Source organism: Brettanomyces nanus, chromosome 2 (assembly GCF_011074865.1).
Source record: "Brettanomyces nanus chromosome 2, complete sequence".
Taxonomy (NCBI): Eukaryota; Fungi; Ascomycota; class Pichiomycetes; order Pichiales; family Pichiaceae; genus Brettanomyces; species Brettanomyces nanus.
Genome location: NC_052375.1, coordinates 113,851 through 129,727, shown reverse-complemented (window position 1 = coordinate 129,727; position 15,877 = coordinate 113,851). Strand labels below are relative to the sequence as shown.

The following is a 15,877-nucleotide window of genomic DNA, read 5'->3' as shown; positions in this document are numbered from 1 at the left end:
ATGGTGGTCTGTACCGTTTTTCCTTGTCAACCGTTTTAATCAGGAGATTTGGCTACCTTCCCGATTTGGAATTTTTTTTTCTAGTTGCCAGTTGGCGTGATTTTGTGGAAGGTTGCCATTTCTGAAGTTGACGAGCAGTTTGAATCATGAAAAACTCTCCTAAAAGTGGCATATATATGTCTTCATGTAATTAAGTGCTGGCTTCCCTTGGTTGGTTCTTCTCTACTCTTCTCGGAATGTTCAGGCGCTCTCAAATGATCCTCGGATGTCCTCGGTTGTATCATACGATATGCGTATAGCTCACTTTTTTTTGTTTCTTTTTTTTTCCTGTTACTTATTTGAGACCGGTCATGAGAATCTGCAACCCAAAAAGCTTAAATCATCCGAGATCTATTACTATACAACATTAACAATTAGGAAGTTTGGGATGCTTCAGAAGCAGCTGCTGCAGCACCCGCAGCGGCCTTCTCCACCTCTTCATTTCTGTCCTTTCTTCTCTCTCCAACCACTTCCTCCTTAATCTCTCCTGATGTAATAAAGTCAAAAATAGGTAATCCATTGTTGGTAGCTTCTGTTCCCGTAAAAAAGTCAATGAATCCAAAAAAGCCATGGAAGGTGTGTTCCTTTTCTTCTTCTTCGTAAATCTTCGAGTAGATGAACTTTCTTTTAAAAGTATCCATCCTTTCTGTGTACCCATCGAAAGTAAGAGGTTCGTGTCCATAACTTTTCAACTTCTCGTTGTAACCATCATAAACCGGTCTCTCTAAAAGTAAACCTAAAGCAGGTGCCTTTGGAATATTCACTTTATCAGGGCCAAATGCTTCTCTAACCTTTTCTATTGGGCATCCAGTTCTCAGGATTAACGAGGCTAAACCAATCATCTTACGGATCTGATGAAGCATAAAAGATTGTCCATGAATCTTGATAGAGATCCATTCAGTTTGTCCAATGACAAAAGGATCGCTTACGGTGATGTTCTTCATAAATCTCTTTGCCGAGGGATCTCTAAAAACCTTGCCATTTGTGAAGTTATGAAAGTTGTGAGAACCTAAATAAAACTTAAGCATTTTTCGAAGTGTCTCCAACGTTTCTTGCTTGACACGGAACTTCTGCCTGGCCTCCAGAGACAACTGTTTGACTTTTCTAGAGGCTATGTCAAGCGGAATGGTCAGTGGAATTCCCTCTCTTCCAGCTTCGCTGATTTGGTCAAGCTGTTCCTGGGTAATTCCAGCATCCCCAATCTTCTTGTTAAGATCCACCCAAAATTTCTCTCCTTCTTCGTCAACTCTGATGGTTTCTGAATGCTTCTTTTGCATCTCTTTCACCCGTTTATATAATGGAGAGTTCAGTCTAGGGGGTAAAAACGAATACGTTGGCATCAAGTACTCATATACACGAGAAGAACACATCTTTCTACAATCAAATGCCTTATTGACTCTTTGATACCCCCAAAAACGAATCTGTTCAGGCAACGCTTCGTTAATCTTATCTACAATATCCGCATCTTCAATGATCATCTTCAGAGAGATCATATTACCTGCAGCATGAACACCTTTATCGGTTCTGGCAGCACGCATAAAGCCCGATTTCTTCAAGTCGTTAGAGTTATTCTTTGAAATTGCTCCTGCTTCAACCATCGCTTCAAACATGTCTCCTTCGATAGTCTTGTTAGGTGGATTGATTTGCATTCCATGATATCCCGCACCACAGTAGCCAATCATGCATGCCACTTTCCTCTTGGGTTTTCTCTTTTCTTCTGGGAACATTGGTTTTCCTTCGTCTGTTAATGCACGCCTAAAAGGGAGTAATGTTAGTATTAATAATCGTTGATCATAATCTCCAGATCTCTATCTGAAGACTGTAAAACCTACCCACTTGTCTTGCGAAACCTCCTGTTTCTGTCTTTTGGAGTCTTTTCCATCATAGTCACTTTTTCTGCTTCTAAGCCACTTATCGCTAGAATCCTTTCGACCTCTTTCTTCACTCTCATAATGGTCGTCGATTTTCTCAATGACTGGAACTGGTGTTGGACCAGCACTAGTATTTGATGATTTTTCATTCTTATCCACATCTTTACTATTTTCCTGACTTGTGGAGAACATCTTTGAACAGAATAGAAGAAATGACCAGAAATTGAAAGTACAAAATGAAAAATCAATATCGAATCAAAATCAAAATCAAAATTAAATTTCAAATTTCAAATCTTGAAATTTTTCACTATGAAATTTTTCACTTTGAGATTTTTCACTTTGAGATTTTTCACTTTGAGATTTTTCACTTTGAAATTTTTCATCTTGAAATTTTCACATTCAAATTTTTCACTCTTAATATTAAATAGATACTTTACTATCTGCGTACATTATCGTTTATAATCTCTTAATAGCATGAGACAACTTACGGAAGAAGAAACAAAGGTGGTTTTTGAAAAGCTGGCCACCTATATTGGACGAAATATAACTTTCATGGTGAATAATCCCGATGAACCTCACGTGTTCAGGCTTCAGAAAGATAGAGTGTACTATGTTAGAGAAGACATAGCGAAATTGGCCACCGCTATAGCCAGAAAGAACCTTATCTCTATTGGTGTTTGTTTGGGAAAGTTTACTAAGCATGGAAAATTCAGACTACATATAACATCGCTACCATATCTTGCCAAATATGCCAAATATAAGGTGTGGATCAAAACTAATGGAGAAATGCCTTTTCTATATGGAAATCACGTGCTTAAGGCACACGTTGGCAAAATGAGTGAGGATATACCTGAACACTCCGGTGTGGTGGTTTTCTCCATGAAAGATGTGCCTCTAGGTTTTGGTGTCTCTTCCAAGTCCACCATTGAAGCTAAAAACTTGCAACCAACCGGTATAGTGGCTTTAAGACAAGCTGATATTGGTGAATATTTGAGAGAGGAGGACACCTTATTTACTTAAGCATTTAGCATCATCATTTCAAAATATATTAATCTACAGGTTTATTGGACTTATTTTCCTCCTTTCTTCTTCTTGATCTTTCTCTTCTTTCCGTTTTGAGGCTTTTCAATCACCTTTTCGTTAATGTCCAAGGACTCGTCCGCTATTCCACCTTGAGTCTTATTATGCTTACTCTTCTTCGATTTGTAATAAGATCTATCTTTCATCGGAAGCCATCTTTCCTCGTCAATCTTCTTACTAAGGTTCTTTGGTAGTTTTTTCGGTTTATTTCTTTCTCTTTTCGTTTTCTTCAGTTTGATGACCTTACTATGTGGTTTTGTATTCTCTCCTTTGACGTTCTTAGTCATCAAAGGTTCCATTCCTTGCTCGATTAAAGAATCTGTGTTAATTTCAGCCACTAGGGACTCAACACTAGGTAGATGTTCGGCAGATCCTCCAAGAATTGCTTCAACAAGTGCACTCTTTTGAACTTGTTCCTTCTCTATTCCTTCAATCTTTGCAAATAGTTGTTTGCTTTTCTCAGCATCGATCGATAAAAGCTGGAAGGCCGAGAATTTGAGTAGCTTGTATTCTTCAGAGTTGGAGATCTTTTTCATTGACAAGCCATCATACAGTCTATTCAAGAGCTGAATGATGGACTTCTTCTTGTCCGACTTTTCGTATATATAGTAAAGCAGAGAAGCCACAGCTGGTTTGTTAAAGAGAACCTGCTCATCATGTTGCACAATATTTTCTAGAAGAATAGCAGCATTTTGTAAGTTACCATAAGCGATACTAATTTGGCAGACCAACAGAGCAAATGGTAGATCTTCAGGATGTTTTATAGAGTATCGAAAGAGCTTTTTAACATTATTCTCAAAGTCTAGATCTTCAAATTCAATACCTGTTTTTTCCATAGTGGACAAAGCGAGGCCCATATCGGATCCTGGGAACTTTTCAGCGTTCCTCTTGGCCACATCAGTAAGGTTTTTGCCAGCTCTTTGAGCCAAAAGAAGCTCATTACGCTGAAGAATTTTGGTTTGAGGAAGGGTAAGACGATCCAAGGAGTTGTGTAAGGAGGATGGCAAATCCATCTCACGATAAAGCAATGCAGGATTGTTGTTGCAACGATCAGAATCTTTTAAAGAGATCAAATTGTTGGTAATAATGAGCTTCAGTACTTGATCTTTCACCGTTGTAACATCAAATTGCGCCAAGATCTGTTCTGCCTTATCCGCATTTCCTAGTAACTGGTTCACGTATGCAATTTGCACATGAATGGGAATCAATTCAGCAGCTCTGGAATCGGAATCGTAGTTTTTAAGAGTCTCCTCGGCCATTTTCAATGCCTTTTCAAGCAATTGTAGCGACTCTGAGTAGTTGTGCTCAAACAATTTAATCAAAGCCTTATTTGATATTAGATCGTAAGAACCGAAGGCATTTCGGGACATTAAAGGAATCGAGACAGAAGAATCTTCATGCTTTATTTGAGACAGAATGGCTGTTTCATTAACACTCAGGTCACTTTCTTCGGCTCCTGGATGTTGTAAAAGTATCTGGTACAACTTTAATGCATCTTCATTCCTTCCAATACGATAGTAGTATTGCGCAAGGATATGCTGGAAGCCTCTAATACCTTTGGCCAATGGGATCAATGACTCCAATTTGGCACCATTGTTGGTCTTGTAATATATGTATGCTTTTTCAAGAAGAAGCAATTTATCAGAAGAATCATCAGTCTTCAAAAGCTCCTTGTATTCATCCATCATTTTCAAAGCAGCCTCGTACTTGTCCATATTGATAAGTGCCACTAGGCATTGCTTCAACGCACCCAAATTGTGAGCATCTTGAATAAGAACCTTCCTTCCGGCTTGAAGAACCTGGCTGTGAGAATCCGATGCAGAAAATATCTGCATCTGAGATATCAAGTCTGTAAGGGAGGACATAGTTAAACGATATCGCCAATATTCCAGCTGTTCTTCCCTTTCAACCTCTTGTGATGCTCTTGGATGCTCTCTCTCTCTCTCTCTTCAGCGATGAAAAAAAATTTTCTTGGTAGTGGTTACATAATCATAGAAGAAGAGAAAAATTCGGACTATATAGATGAAATCCCTAGTTAGCTCACTCTACGGAACTTCTCTTGGGCGGTAGCAGTTGTTGATGTTTGAGTCATGTTTAAGGGTTGTGTTGGTCTGAGTGACCTAAATGTTTTAGCACCGCGTATTTCAGTTCGATATGCATCAAAGCGTACACGGTTTGTGAGGGTTAGAAGAGCTAGCATACCTTCATCTAAGGATAAGAGACAAAAAAAGCCACAATCTTCACCCTCAGAGAGTATGCCTCCTTATAAATTTGGCAGTTATCCAAGTTTGAAGCTTCCAGATGAGAAAAGCCGCGAAGGAATTGCCCGATTGGTGTCAAAGGTGGATGATTTCCGAGAGCTTAAGATCTTGCCAGAGATAAGATCTGCACTTCTTCAAGAGATCAAAGCACATACTGTTCTCCGAAGTCAGAACTATATCAACTCGGACAAGAAGAAAAAGACTGAAGGTGAGTTGAATGGGTTGATTATTCGTCCCACACCGATACAGACTGCAGCTATTAAGATGATCAATGCTAAGAGATCGGCCGGAGAGTTCTTGAAGGTCTTTACATTAGCGGCCGAGACTGGGTCAGGTAAGACCTGGGCATATTTGGCACCGTTGTTTCAGTATTTAAGATTGGAAGATGTTAAGAGGGGTGAAGAGTATGTGATTGTTGATCGCAAGGAGGTGGGTGCTGAGGCAGAGGTCGATGCTGAGGCGGAGGTCAATGAAGCTGATGAGGTCAATGAGGCTGATGTCAATGAAGCTGACGTCAAGGCTGAGGCAGAGCTCAATGAAGCTGATGAGGTTAATGCTGAGGCAGAGCTCAATGAAGCTGATGAGGTTAATGCTGAGGCAGAGCTCAATGAAGCTGATGAGGTTAATGCTGAGGCAGAGCTCAATGAAGCTGACGTCAAGGCTGGGGCAGAGGTCAATGAAGCCGATGTCAATGCTGACTCAGAGGCCGTAGAGTTCGCTAAAAAACACAAACCTACATCACATAGACGCCATCGAACAGGAATCAGAAGTATCGTTCTTGTACCTACTCATGAATTGGTGGATCAAGTATATTCAACGGTGGAACATACAGAAGCGACGCTTGGAACCAAGCTCTTCAAATGGGATACAGACTCTAATTTTAAGGTTTTTATCCAGGCTTTTAGACAGGGTATCGATGTTCTGGTGACGACCCCACCTAAGCTTCTTTCTCTAACTAGGTATGACTCAGTTAGAAATCCTCGAGCTCTATTAGGCTCAGTGAAGTTCTGTGTAGTCGATGAAGCAGATACTTTGATGGATGAATCGTTTGTTCAAGACACCTATAATGTGACCAAGAACATGTGTAACTTGAACACCTTAGTGTTTGCCTCTGCAACTATTCCCTCTCAGTTCAATAGTACCATCCATAAACTTTTCCCCGATGCAATTTCTGTGTCTACACCGTCTTTGCATAAGCTGCCAAAATCTATCGAATTTAGGGTGATTAATGCAAGCGTCTCGCCTTATAAAGGCTCTAAAATGAAGGCTTTGGCTCAGACTTTGTATGCAATTCATTGTGATGGAAGTGAGAGAGGTTTCGAAAAAAGAGTCATTGTGTTTGTGAACAATAAAGACGACTGTGAAAAGGTAGCCTGCAGACTACATGAAAAATATGGCCATGATGTCGTCTACATCAGTGGTGATGATACTACAGATGACAGAAAGGCCAAAGTGCAGACCTTTATAGACCCACCCAAAGACCTCACTGATCCTGAGAGATCGGTGCTTAAAGTGCTAATATGTACTGACCTTCTCTCGAGAGGATTGAACTTTACAGGAATTCGTAACGTGGTTTTGTTGGATGTTCCTCACAACTCTTCAGATCTTGTTCATAGAGCAGGTCGAACAGGAAGAATGAATCAGAGTGGAAGAGTGTTTCTTATTATCAACGATCAGGACAAATCCCATGTTAAAGGGTTGCCTAAAGTTCTAAGAAATAATAGGAGATTAGGATGATCTATCTACTCTTTATATTATGCATGTATATAGCAAAGATATTTGTGGTTATTCTCTTAACTTTTGCCATTGGGATCTGTTCCTGGTTATCCAAGGATGGTTAGGAAGATCCTGAAGGCTGAGTCTCTTAGCAGGATCATACCTCAAAAGTTTTTTGATCAAATCTGTTGCATCAGTAGAGACGAAATGAGGGATTTGGAGATCAACTTTAGCGATTCTTTTGTAGGTAATACTGGAATGCTCGTCTTCAAAAGGTGGTTTCCCCACCAAAAGCTCGTACATTAACACGCCAAGTGCCCAAACATCCACTTTTTCGTTGTGACTCTTGGCTTCCACCATCTCTGGAGGTAGATAGTCCAACGTACCGCACATGGTCGTCCTGCGTCTGTCCTGGGGAGCATATACAGACCATCCAAAGTCTGATAATTTCACTTGGTTGTGAAAATGCATCAATATGTTCTCCGGTTTCAAGTCCCTATGAATAATATGTTTCTTGTGAAGATAGCTAAGTGCACTTGCCACTTGATATATGTAGTACGAAGTTCTAGCTTCGTCAAATCGCTGACACTTCTTTAGCTGTTGATATAGCTCTCCCTTTGCCGCGTACTCGAGAATCAGATACACGTTTTTATCGTCATAAAACCAGCCATACAACCGAAGGCAGTTGGAATGGCGTAAATTGGCCTGTATCTCGATTTCGCGGACAAACTGCTTCTCAACCTTATATGAAACTATCTCTTCTTTGCTCATCACCTTCAAAGCGCAAATGTATCCACTTTGTTTTTCCCTGACACAATAGACGCGACCGAACTTGCCCTTGCCAAGTTTCTTGCCCATCTCAAAGTCTTCAGGAGTCCATTTTTTGCGAAAAGAAAGCGTTGTTCTAGACTTATGACGCGTGCTCAACCTCTTGAACACGCTCTCGGCAGTACCACTACTAGGTTCGTTGTTTGTAACATTAGTCGTACCCGTCGCGTTACCCACTGGGTTACCCATTGGGTTCCAAGAATGCGCCGACTTTCCTAAAGTCGACTGAAACTTTGGCATTTCAGAGCCACCAAAAAATCAAGCAATATTGAAGAAAGAAAAAGTGTTGTCTTTGAGAGTAAGAAAAATGGGTGGACAAACATGCGCGTATACAAGTTACCCGATAAGGAAATATTAAGAAAAAGGATTTAATCAAAATATAAAAGTAAACTATTATTATAATCTTTCCTCTGGTGAAATTGCATTTCAGGAAGATATCAAATCATTGACCAAGACAATGGAGAAAGGAATTGAAAAAAAAAGGCGACTGGCAGAAATTTGCACAGTCGCATATGGCGGTCCTTAGAAAAAGTTGGGGCTAAGGACCACTATGCGTTGGTATCATAGAAGAGGTTCGGGTAGTGTACAAAATGCGAAGCGCAAAATCTCCCGTTTAGATAAGAAGGAAAAGACATCCAAGTCCTGCTAGCAAGTTGCTAGGGGCCTTGAGCGGGTTACCTGCACCTTTGAAGGTCGATAACTGAGTTGCGGTGCTACTACCAGTTGGCTTAGCACTTGTGGATGCGGATATAGTGTCAGATGATGTATGAGTGGAAGGTGTTGAAGCTTCAGTTGGTATGATGACAATAGTAGAGCATTCCTGGTTATGGCAAGTCACAGTGGTGAATGCCGAGGCGTGCACACTGGTGGAAGTACCATGTGAGGGAGCACCACTAGTGGCTTTCTCTTCTGAAGGGGACACTACTGGGGTAGATTGAGAGGGTATTTCGGTAGAACCGGTTGGATGAATAGTGATAGTAGTGCACTTCTCAAGACTGCATGTGACAGTAGTGTAAGCAGTTGTGACCGAAGCATGAGTACTCGTAGATGGATGCGGAGTAACAGGACCTGTGGTTGGACCTCTGGTTGGACCGGTAGTTGGGCCTGTGGTTGGACCTGTGGTTGGTCCGGTAGTTGGACCAGTAGTTGGACCAGTAGTTGGACCAGTAGTTGGACCAGTAGTTGGACCTGTGGTTGGACCTGTGGTTGGACCTGTGGTTGGACCTGTGGTTGGACCTGTGGTTGGAGTGGTATCGGTTGGGCAGGAAGTACTTTTTGAGGTTGGACCTGTGGTTGGTCCGGTAGTTGGACCAGTAGTTGGACCAGTAGTTGGACCAGTAGTTGGACCTGTGGTTGGACCTGTGGTTGGACCTCTGGTTGGACCGGTAGTTGGGCCTGTGGTTGGACCTGTGGTTGGTCCGGTAGTTGAAGTGGTATCGGTTGGGCAGGAGGTACTTTTTGAGGTTGGTCCTGTGGTTGGTCCGGTAGTTGGATTAGTAGTTGGACCAGTAGTTGGACCGGTAGTTGGACCTGTGGTTGGACCTGTGGTTGGACCTGTGGTTGGACCTGTGGTTGGTCCGGTAGTTGGAGTGGTATCGGTTGGGCAGGAGGTACTTTTGTGGTTGGTCCGGTAGTTGGACCAGTGGTTGGTCCAGTGGTTGGACCAGTGGTTGGAGTGGTATCGGTCGTGCAAGAAGTGCTGTCCGAGGTTGGTCCAGTAGTTGGAGTAGTATCGGTCGTGCAGGAAGTACTGTCCGAGGTTGGACCAGTGGTTGGAGTAGTATCGGTCGTGCAAGAAGTGCTGTCCGAAGTTGGTCCAGTGGTTGGAGTAGTAGTTGGGCCAGTGGTTGGTCCGGTGGTTGGTCCGGTAGTTGGAGTAGTATCGGTCGTGCAGGAAGTACTGTCCGAGGTTGGTCCAGTAGTTGGACCAGTGGTTGGTCCGGTAGTTGGAGTAGTATCGGTCGTGCAGGAAGTACTGTCCGAGGTTGGACCAGTGGTTGGGCCAGTAGTTGGACCAGTGGTTGGAGTAGTATCGGTCGTGCAGGAAGTACTGTCCGAGGTTGGTCCAGTAGTTGGACCAGTGGTTGGTCCGGTAGTTGGAGTAGTATCGGTCGTGCAGGAAGTACTGTCCGAGGTTGGACCAGTGGTTGGAGTAGTATCGGTCGTGCAAGAAGTGCTGTCCGAGGTTGGTCCAGTAGTTGGAGTAGTAGTTGGACCAGTGGTTGGTCCGGTAGTTGGAGTAGTATCGGTCGTGCAGGAAGTACTGTCCGAGGTTGGACCAGTAGTTGGACCTGTGGTTGGTCCGGTAGTTGGAGTAGTATCGGTCGTGCAAGAAGTGCTGTCCGAAGTTGGACCAGTGGTTGGGCCAGTAGTAGGAGTAGTAGCAGTACTGCAAGTCGTTGGAATACAATTATGATCGTTGCTCACAGTGTGCGTATATGTATGTTGACCAAAGCATGCTTCCACTTCATAAGTCTCCGGAGGACAATAATTACCATTATTATCATCCTCTGGTTGGCAGCTGAATTTGTCAGTCTCAACGCCAGAGGTTCTGTCAAGAAGAGTGTGGGTTTGTCCTCCAGCAACTACAGCAACTTTGTTACAATTGTCGTTGTTTTGTAACTCCGAATAGTCTACTTTGTAGTTGAAATTTCCATCAAAGCCTACACAGGACTTTTTCCATTGGTAACTATTACCGTTGAATTCACAATCATCCTCTTGTGCTGGTTGGGGAAGCTCACAAGGGTCGGATGTATCGTGTCTTTTGTTGACGTAGGGAAACGGCAATGCTTGGATAAGGCTAGTCAGAGCTAGAATCTGAAGAATTGACGTTTTCATACTTTTCCGATATTTCGTTCAACAAAGGCTTGTTTCAATTGCCATTTCTGATTGTTACAACCATATGTACAGATATATATACATATCTGGGACAACAGAAACATCATTTTGGGGTTCTTGCTTTCTATTGTTTTTCACTAGCTATTACAGTCATTGGAATGTACGTTGCAAACGTAAAGCATGTTATTTGAAGTTCCAGATTTTATCCAATATATTCCATTGTGCATTTACTGATTGACGGCTACTGCAGGAAGAATGCATGGACTCATTCTTTATTGGGAACTCATATATTATTTTTGTATATCATGCAAACAGTCAGGGTGCATAGGCCCCACTTTTGAAGAGGTGTTAACTCATTCTGCACTGACTCTGTATTTTAACTTTCTCCTGAAGGTATTCCTCCTACATTTGGCAATTGATCTTTGCCAATTGTTGAATTTATTGTGCCATTTTGCTTTTGCTGTGTGTAAGCTTTCTCGCATTATTAAGAACAAGGGTATGCATTTCTTAAAACAAGTCCGCATCAATTTTTTGCTGATCGTAGTTGCTCAGTTAATACCCCTCAACTTCTATATGCCATGTAACTTACTTTAATATGTCAAGCTAGCTGATAAATGTCTTTTTTCTTTTCAAAGAAATTGTTGCTGCTGTGCTCGAGAGCCCAGCAACAGTTAGCTTCGAATTGTTTTTTCTTTTTTCTTTAGAACATGCAAGCTCCGAATTCATCTATATTGCACCTGTTTTCGCTTGCTCCTGCATTGATGCATAAATGTTCTCTTCTATTATGAAGTTTCTTTTGTTTTGAATCTTCTTTTTTCTACGCTTGGTCGATCTCGCTATTTTGACTTTCGGTAGTGTCCAGGTTTAGTAATATCTAGAGATTTAGCTAACTCAATCAGCTCTCATATTTTGAAGCATCCATAGGTTTTTTTGAAATTCGTTAAAATATTTTCTAGTTTTTGGGCCGATATTTGAATGCCATCGCATTTTTCGGCAATGCCAGCAATATTCCCAGTATCATCAGCAATATTGATAACTCGTCTTTAAGTATTCTACGCATATCAATGCAAATTGGTTTACTAATAAGCAAAATACCCTTCATCATATAAGCGAATATGCATCATTCATCTTAGGCTCGGTTAAAATATGCGCTAAAAAAATCATTCCATACAGGCTCTGTCGTTTCTTTTGTTTAGCTCTAGCATTCTTGCAGATCATCTAGCTAGCGTCATTTTTAACGGATGATGTCATCTGGAGTTGTAACATTCAAATAATAAGAGCTGCGTTTAACGTCAGATAGAGAAAAAGAACTATATATACGGCATTGCTACAATATCCTTCCTCGTCCTTTCAATCCGACTCATTTTCTATTTGATTTGGGGGTGGATATGCAGCTGAGGAGAGTTCAGTGATTTCCCGTGGAAGTTACCCATACTTCATTCCGTTTATATTTTTTCAACGAGTAAAGTATTTCCTAAGTTGGCAATTACACTACCTGAAAACCGCTGATTATTTTGGAAACAAACCAAGGCATTTTCAATACTGCAGATTTAATACTGCAGGTTTAATATTGACGTGTAAAACTTTTAGCCAAGGAATATTTGAAGTCGCTTGAATGCTTCTTTTTTGAATGCCATTCTTATTTTTTTTCGAATGCGCATGCATTCATGCAAAAGAATGGAATGATATTTACTTGGAAAATATGTAAAGAATGCTTTTGCAGTCAATGTGTATACGCTGCAGATTTTTATAACACGATGTTGTCGTTTTGATGCTCTCTGCCGTTAGCAAATGGCTTGAGTAAGCCCTGCACTGCAAAAAAATTTAATAGCTGTATGCGGTGTGTTTCAATTTATATAGAAGGTAACGAACCATTTACTAATTGTTGTGACATCAGATTATAGTTTATCAAAATTATAGTGGTTATTGTTCCTACAAATTAGTATTCTACGATAACAACTTAATAACATAGAACGATAACTTTTATCAAAATGTTTTTAGAGATTCAACAATAAATATCTAGCGGCAACGTAATTTGTTTCAGGTTATTCTGGTTACTTGATTTCAATCTCTGAAGATGGGATTGATGCATTATTTTGCTATCCTAAATTGCTTGTTATAAAATACCCCAACATTTTCTACTTTTGAATTGCCCGTGTAGCGTAATGGTTAGCGCGTTTGACTTCTAATCAAGAGATTCTGGGTTCGAGTCCCAGCTCGGGTGCAGGCAATTTCAATATTTTTTTGATCCGCGTACAGTTTTCAACGGCAATTTCTAGATCGTTCACGTGGCTACCTCGAAATGACAGATTAGTATGGGGGTTGTAGCTTCTACTAAGTATTCTAGACCCTCTACTCCAATTATATTTTTGATTCTTTTGGGTCTTGTGAGGTAAGCATTCTCTATTTATTGAAGATGCCAATTGTTCGCCCAAATAGCAATGAAAATAGTGTTCCAATGCCTCGAGTAGGTAGCGATTCGAAAGAAGGAAACAACAGTCCTGTTAAGCAGCTGCTCTATAAGAGATTATCCTTTCTTAGAAACAAGAAAACTAGTGGAACGGTGATAGGGAATATTCTTGTGTCCACTTCTTCTTCTTATGATTCCAGTGTCACTTTAGCTACATCGGGATCATATGATAGTACCAACGACTCTAGCAATAGTGGTGATTCCAGCGAGGACGTAAATAATGACAGTTCTGCAGATGAGGTAAGCAGAAGTATGGTGCATGGATTTAGCAGTGCTTTGGCAGTTATCAGTCTGCCACTCACGAGGAGCGTTGTGTATACGTCATCGGACTCGCTTGGCTTTCCAGACGAGTATTTCTCCAGGCCTCTTGACAGGAAGAATATTCCTGTGGAATTTCTAGAACCGGGATTCGAAATGCTCAGAGTAACACATAGAAAGAAGGTGAAGCGATTTTTCCGGCTTGATTTGGAGCAGAGTAGACTCTACTGGAATAGTAAGGCGTCGTCCTTTCTTGAGATCGAAAAGATCAAAAGTATTCGTATTGGAGACGAGGCCAAGAATTACCGAGAGGAATTCAAGGTGTCGTCTCAGTACTGCGATTTTTGGATCACAGTGATCTACCACAACTATGCCAAATCTAATAACATCAAGGCCTTGCACATCATAGCTACCAGTAAGCGTGATTACGATCAGTTTCTCTACACCCTCAGCAACCTGGTATACTTCCGTAGACAGCTGCAATCGAGCTTGTACTCAGCTGCATGCAGCAATCTGTTTACCAAATTCCACTGGAACAATAAATCTTCTGGAATGGATCGTCTTGACTTTGAAGGAGTATTGAAGATGGCAACCCGGCTTCATATTTACGTTGATCGTGACTTCTTGCTCAAAATATTCAAAACTGAAGACCGAGGTGGCAAGGAGTATTTGGACTTTGATGAGTTCAAAAGATTCGTTAAGACTCTACGGCAGAGACATGAGTTTGCATCGATCTTTAGCACGTTTAGCGACTCTCAGCAGAGAATGCGTAAGCACAGCTTCGAGCGGTTTTTGGTGGAAGAGCAACAGGAACCAGTGGACGGTGATGATACAGTGACACATCTCTTCTCAAAGTTTTCAAAGGGTAAAGACTATCTGAGTCTCGATGAGTTCGGATCTTTTCTTGTAAGCCCTTACACTATGACATTTAAGACGGTTGTCGAGGACTTCAGCAAGCCACTTAATGAATACTTCATTTCCTCTTCCCACAATACGTACCTTCTTGGACGACAATTCAACGGTGTTTCTTCTATCGAGGGATACATCCGTGCGCTGCAGCGTGGCTGTCGATGCATTGAGGTTGACGTTTGGGATGGAGAAAATGGTCCCATAGTAACCCATGGACGAACGTTTACTGGATCCATGGATTTCAGACTTGTCATAGAAACCATCCGAAAGTATTCGTTTATTACATCTCCCTTTCCTGTGATTATCTCTCTTGAAATTAGATGTAATCAGGCTAATCAAATCGCCTGTGTATGCATATTGAAAGAAATACTTCAGGATATGCTCCTTCCAGTTAGGCTGGGTAGCCTGAATCCTGATTCGCTTCCCTCTCCCTTGGATTTAAAGCACAAAATCCTCGTTAAAGTGAAACGATCCAAGTCCGTTTCTGTTGCTAATGGTATATTGCCCTCATCAACATCTTCCTCATTCAGCGAGGATTCTACATCCACCTCTAAGATCACCAAGATTATTCCAAAGCCCAAGAAACCCGTCCCTATTGTTCCTGAACTTGGTGCTCTAGCATTATACACAATAGGAGTGAAATTCCGGAACTTTTCATTGCCTGAATCAAAGACTCTCAACCATTGTTTTTCGTTCAGTGATCGAACCATCTCCAAAATGCTCAAGGAAAAGACCAAGTTCAACGCCATCACAAAACATAACAGAAACTTTCTAATGAGAGTTTATCCTTCCGTTTATCGCTTTAAATCCGATAACTTTAACCCTTTGACATTGTGGTCGTTGGGCTGTCAAATTGCTGCTACCAACTGGCAAGTTTACGATGCTGGACAGCAAATTAATGAGGCTTTGTTCAATGTTGGTTCTTGTTCTGGTTATATTTTGAAGCCTGAAGCTTTGAGGACCAATAAAGAACGATTCAGAAAGACTGAAGACTTCGAGAGTGTGCTCAGATTCGATAAGACCAGCACTTTAGAGGTTGGAATCGTATCTGCTCAGCAGTTATCAAAGACTAAGGATATGAAGGTGAATAGTTTTGATGTATACATTGAAGTGGAACTTTATAGTGGCAAAGTAATTGATTTCGATGCAAGAAAAGGGGAAGGGGTGCATTCGACCACTATTGGAGAGCCACAGATCAAAACAGGTTCAGATAACACGAATTCGAACCCATGCCAACACTTTGATACACAACAAATTATGGATTTGGGTGTTCCTTCAGCTGTCTTTAGGACTTCTATAGCCTTAAAGAACGGATTTAATCCGATCTGGAACGAGTATTTTAGGTTAAGCTTTCATACTAACCAAGAAAACTTAACATTCCTAAGGTTTTTAGTGAAATGCAATACTCCTGACCATAAAGATGTTCTTATTGGCAGTCATTGCTGTAAATTGGACTACATGAAGAAAGGCTATCGACATTTGCCTGTTTACGACCTACAAGGAGAAGAGCTTATCTATTCGAGCTTGTTTTTGCACATCAATTAGTAGAGACACTAATACCCTATTTATGATACTTTAGTACGCTAACAACTTAATGACAATTCTAA

The 15,877-nt window shown here is 41.2% G+C and overlaps 7 protein-coding genes and 1 non-coding gene across 8 annotated transcripts; 4 read left to right on the top strand and 4 right to left on the bottom strand.

The window, feature by feature from the left end:
• Window positions 1–413: 413 nt before the first annotated feature.
• Window positions 414–1,990, bottom strand: FOA43_002015 (uncharacterized protein; the record flags this gene model as incomplete). The annotated part of the gene is made up of 3 exons (XM_038922319.1): window positions 414–1,794; window positions 1,872–1,879; window positions 1,985–1,990. 3 exons carry the CDS (start codon window positions 1,988–1,990, stop codon window positions 414–416), a joined length of 1,395 nt encoding a protein of 464 aa, XP_038778247.1.
• Window positions 1,991–2,384: 394 nt separating this feature from the next.
• On the top strand, window positions 2,385–2,930 carry NIP7 (ribosome biosynthesis protein nip7; the record flags this gene model as incomplete). Its single annotated transcript, XM_038922318.1, has 1 exon — window positions 2,385–2,930. The coding sequence occupies one exon, from the start codon at window positions 2,385–2,387 to the stop codon at window positions 2,928–2,930; it is 546 nt and encodes a 181-aa protein (XP_038778246.1).
• Window positions 2,931–2,980: 50 nt separating this feature from the next.
• FOA43_002013 (uncharacterized protein) lies at window positions 2,981–4,855 on the bottom strand (the record flags this gene model as incomplete). Its single annotated transcript, XM_038922317.1, has 1 exon — window positions 2,981–4,855. The coding sequence occupies one exon, from the start codon at window positions 4,853–4,855 to the stop codon at window positions 2,981–2,983; it is 1,875 nt and encodes a 624-aa protein (XP_038778245.1).
• Window positions 4,856–5,245: 390 nt separating this feature from the next.
• On the top strand, window positions 5,246–6,988 carry FOA43_002012 (uncharacterized protein; the record flags this gene model as incomplete). Its single annotated transcript, XM_038922316.1, has 1 exon — window positions 5,246–6,988. The coding sequence occupies one exon, from the start codon at window positions 5,246–5,248 to the stop codon at window positions 6,986–6,988; it is 1,743 nt and encodes a 580-aa protein (XP_038778244.1).
• Window positions 6,989–7,036: 48 nt separating this feature from the next.
• Window positions 7,037–8,035, bottom strand: ARK1 (Serine/threonine-protein kinase ark1; the record flags this gene model as incomplete). Its single annotated transcript, XM_038922315.1, has 1 exon — window positions 7,037–8,035. The coding sequence occupies one exon, from the start codon at window positions 8,033–8,035 to the stop codon at window positions 7,037–7,039; it is 999 nt and encodes a 332-aa protein (XP_038778243.1).
• A 373-nt stretch (window positions 8,036–8,408) lies between these two features.
• FOA43_002010 (uncharacterized protein) lies at window positions 8,409–10,633 on the bottom strand (the record flags this gene model as incomplete). Its single annotated transcript, XM_038922314.1, has 2 exons — window positions 8,409–9,361; window positions 9,547–10,633. 2 exons carry the CDS (start codon window positions 10,631–10,633, stop codon window positions 8,409–8,411), a joined length of 2,040 nt encoding a protein of 679 aa, XP_038778242.1.
• A 2,151-nt stretch (window positions 10,634–12,784) lies between these two features.
• On the top strand, window positions 12,785–12,857 carry FOA43_002009. Its single transcript has one exon. It is a non-coding gene; the product is annotated as a tRNA-Arg (tRNA).
• A 192-nt stretch (window positions 12,858–13,049) lies between these two features.
• On the top strand, window positions 13,050–15,815 carry FOA43_002008 (uncharacterized protein; the record flags this gene model as incomplete). Its single annotated transcript, XM_038922313.1, has 1 exon — window positions 13,050–15,815. The coding sequence occupies one exon, from the start codon at window positions 13,050–13,052 to the stop codon at window positions 15,813–15,815; it is 2,766 nt and encodes a 921-aa protein (XP_038778241.1).
• Between the last annotated feature and the right edge of the window lie 62 nt (window positions 15,816–15,877).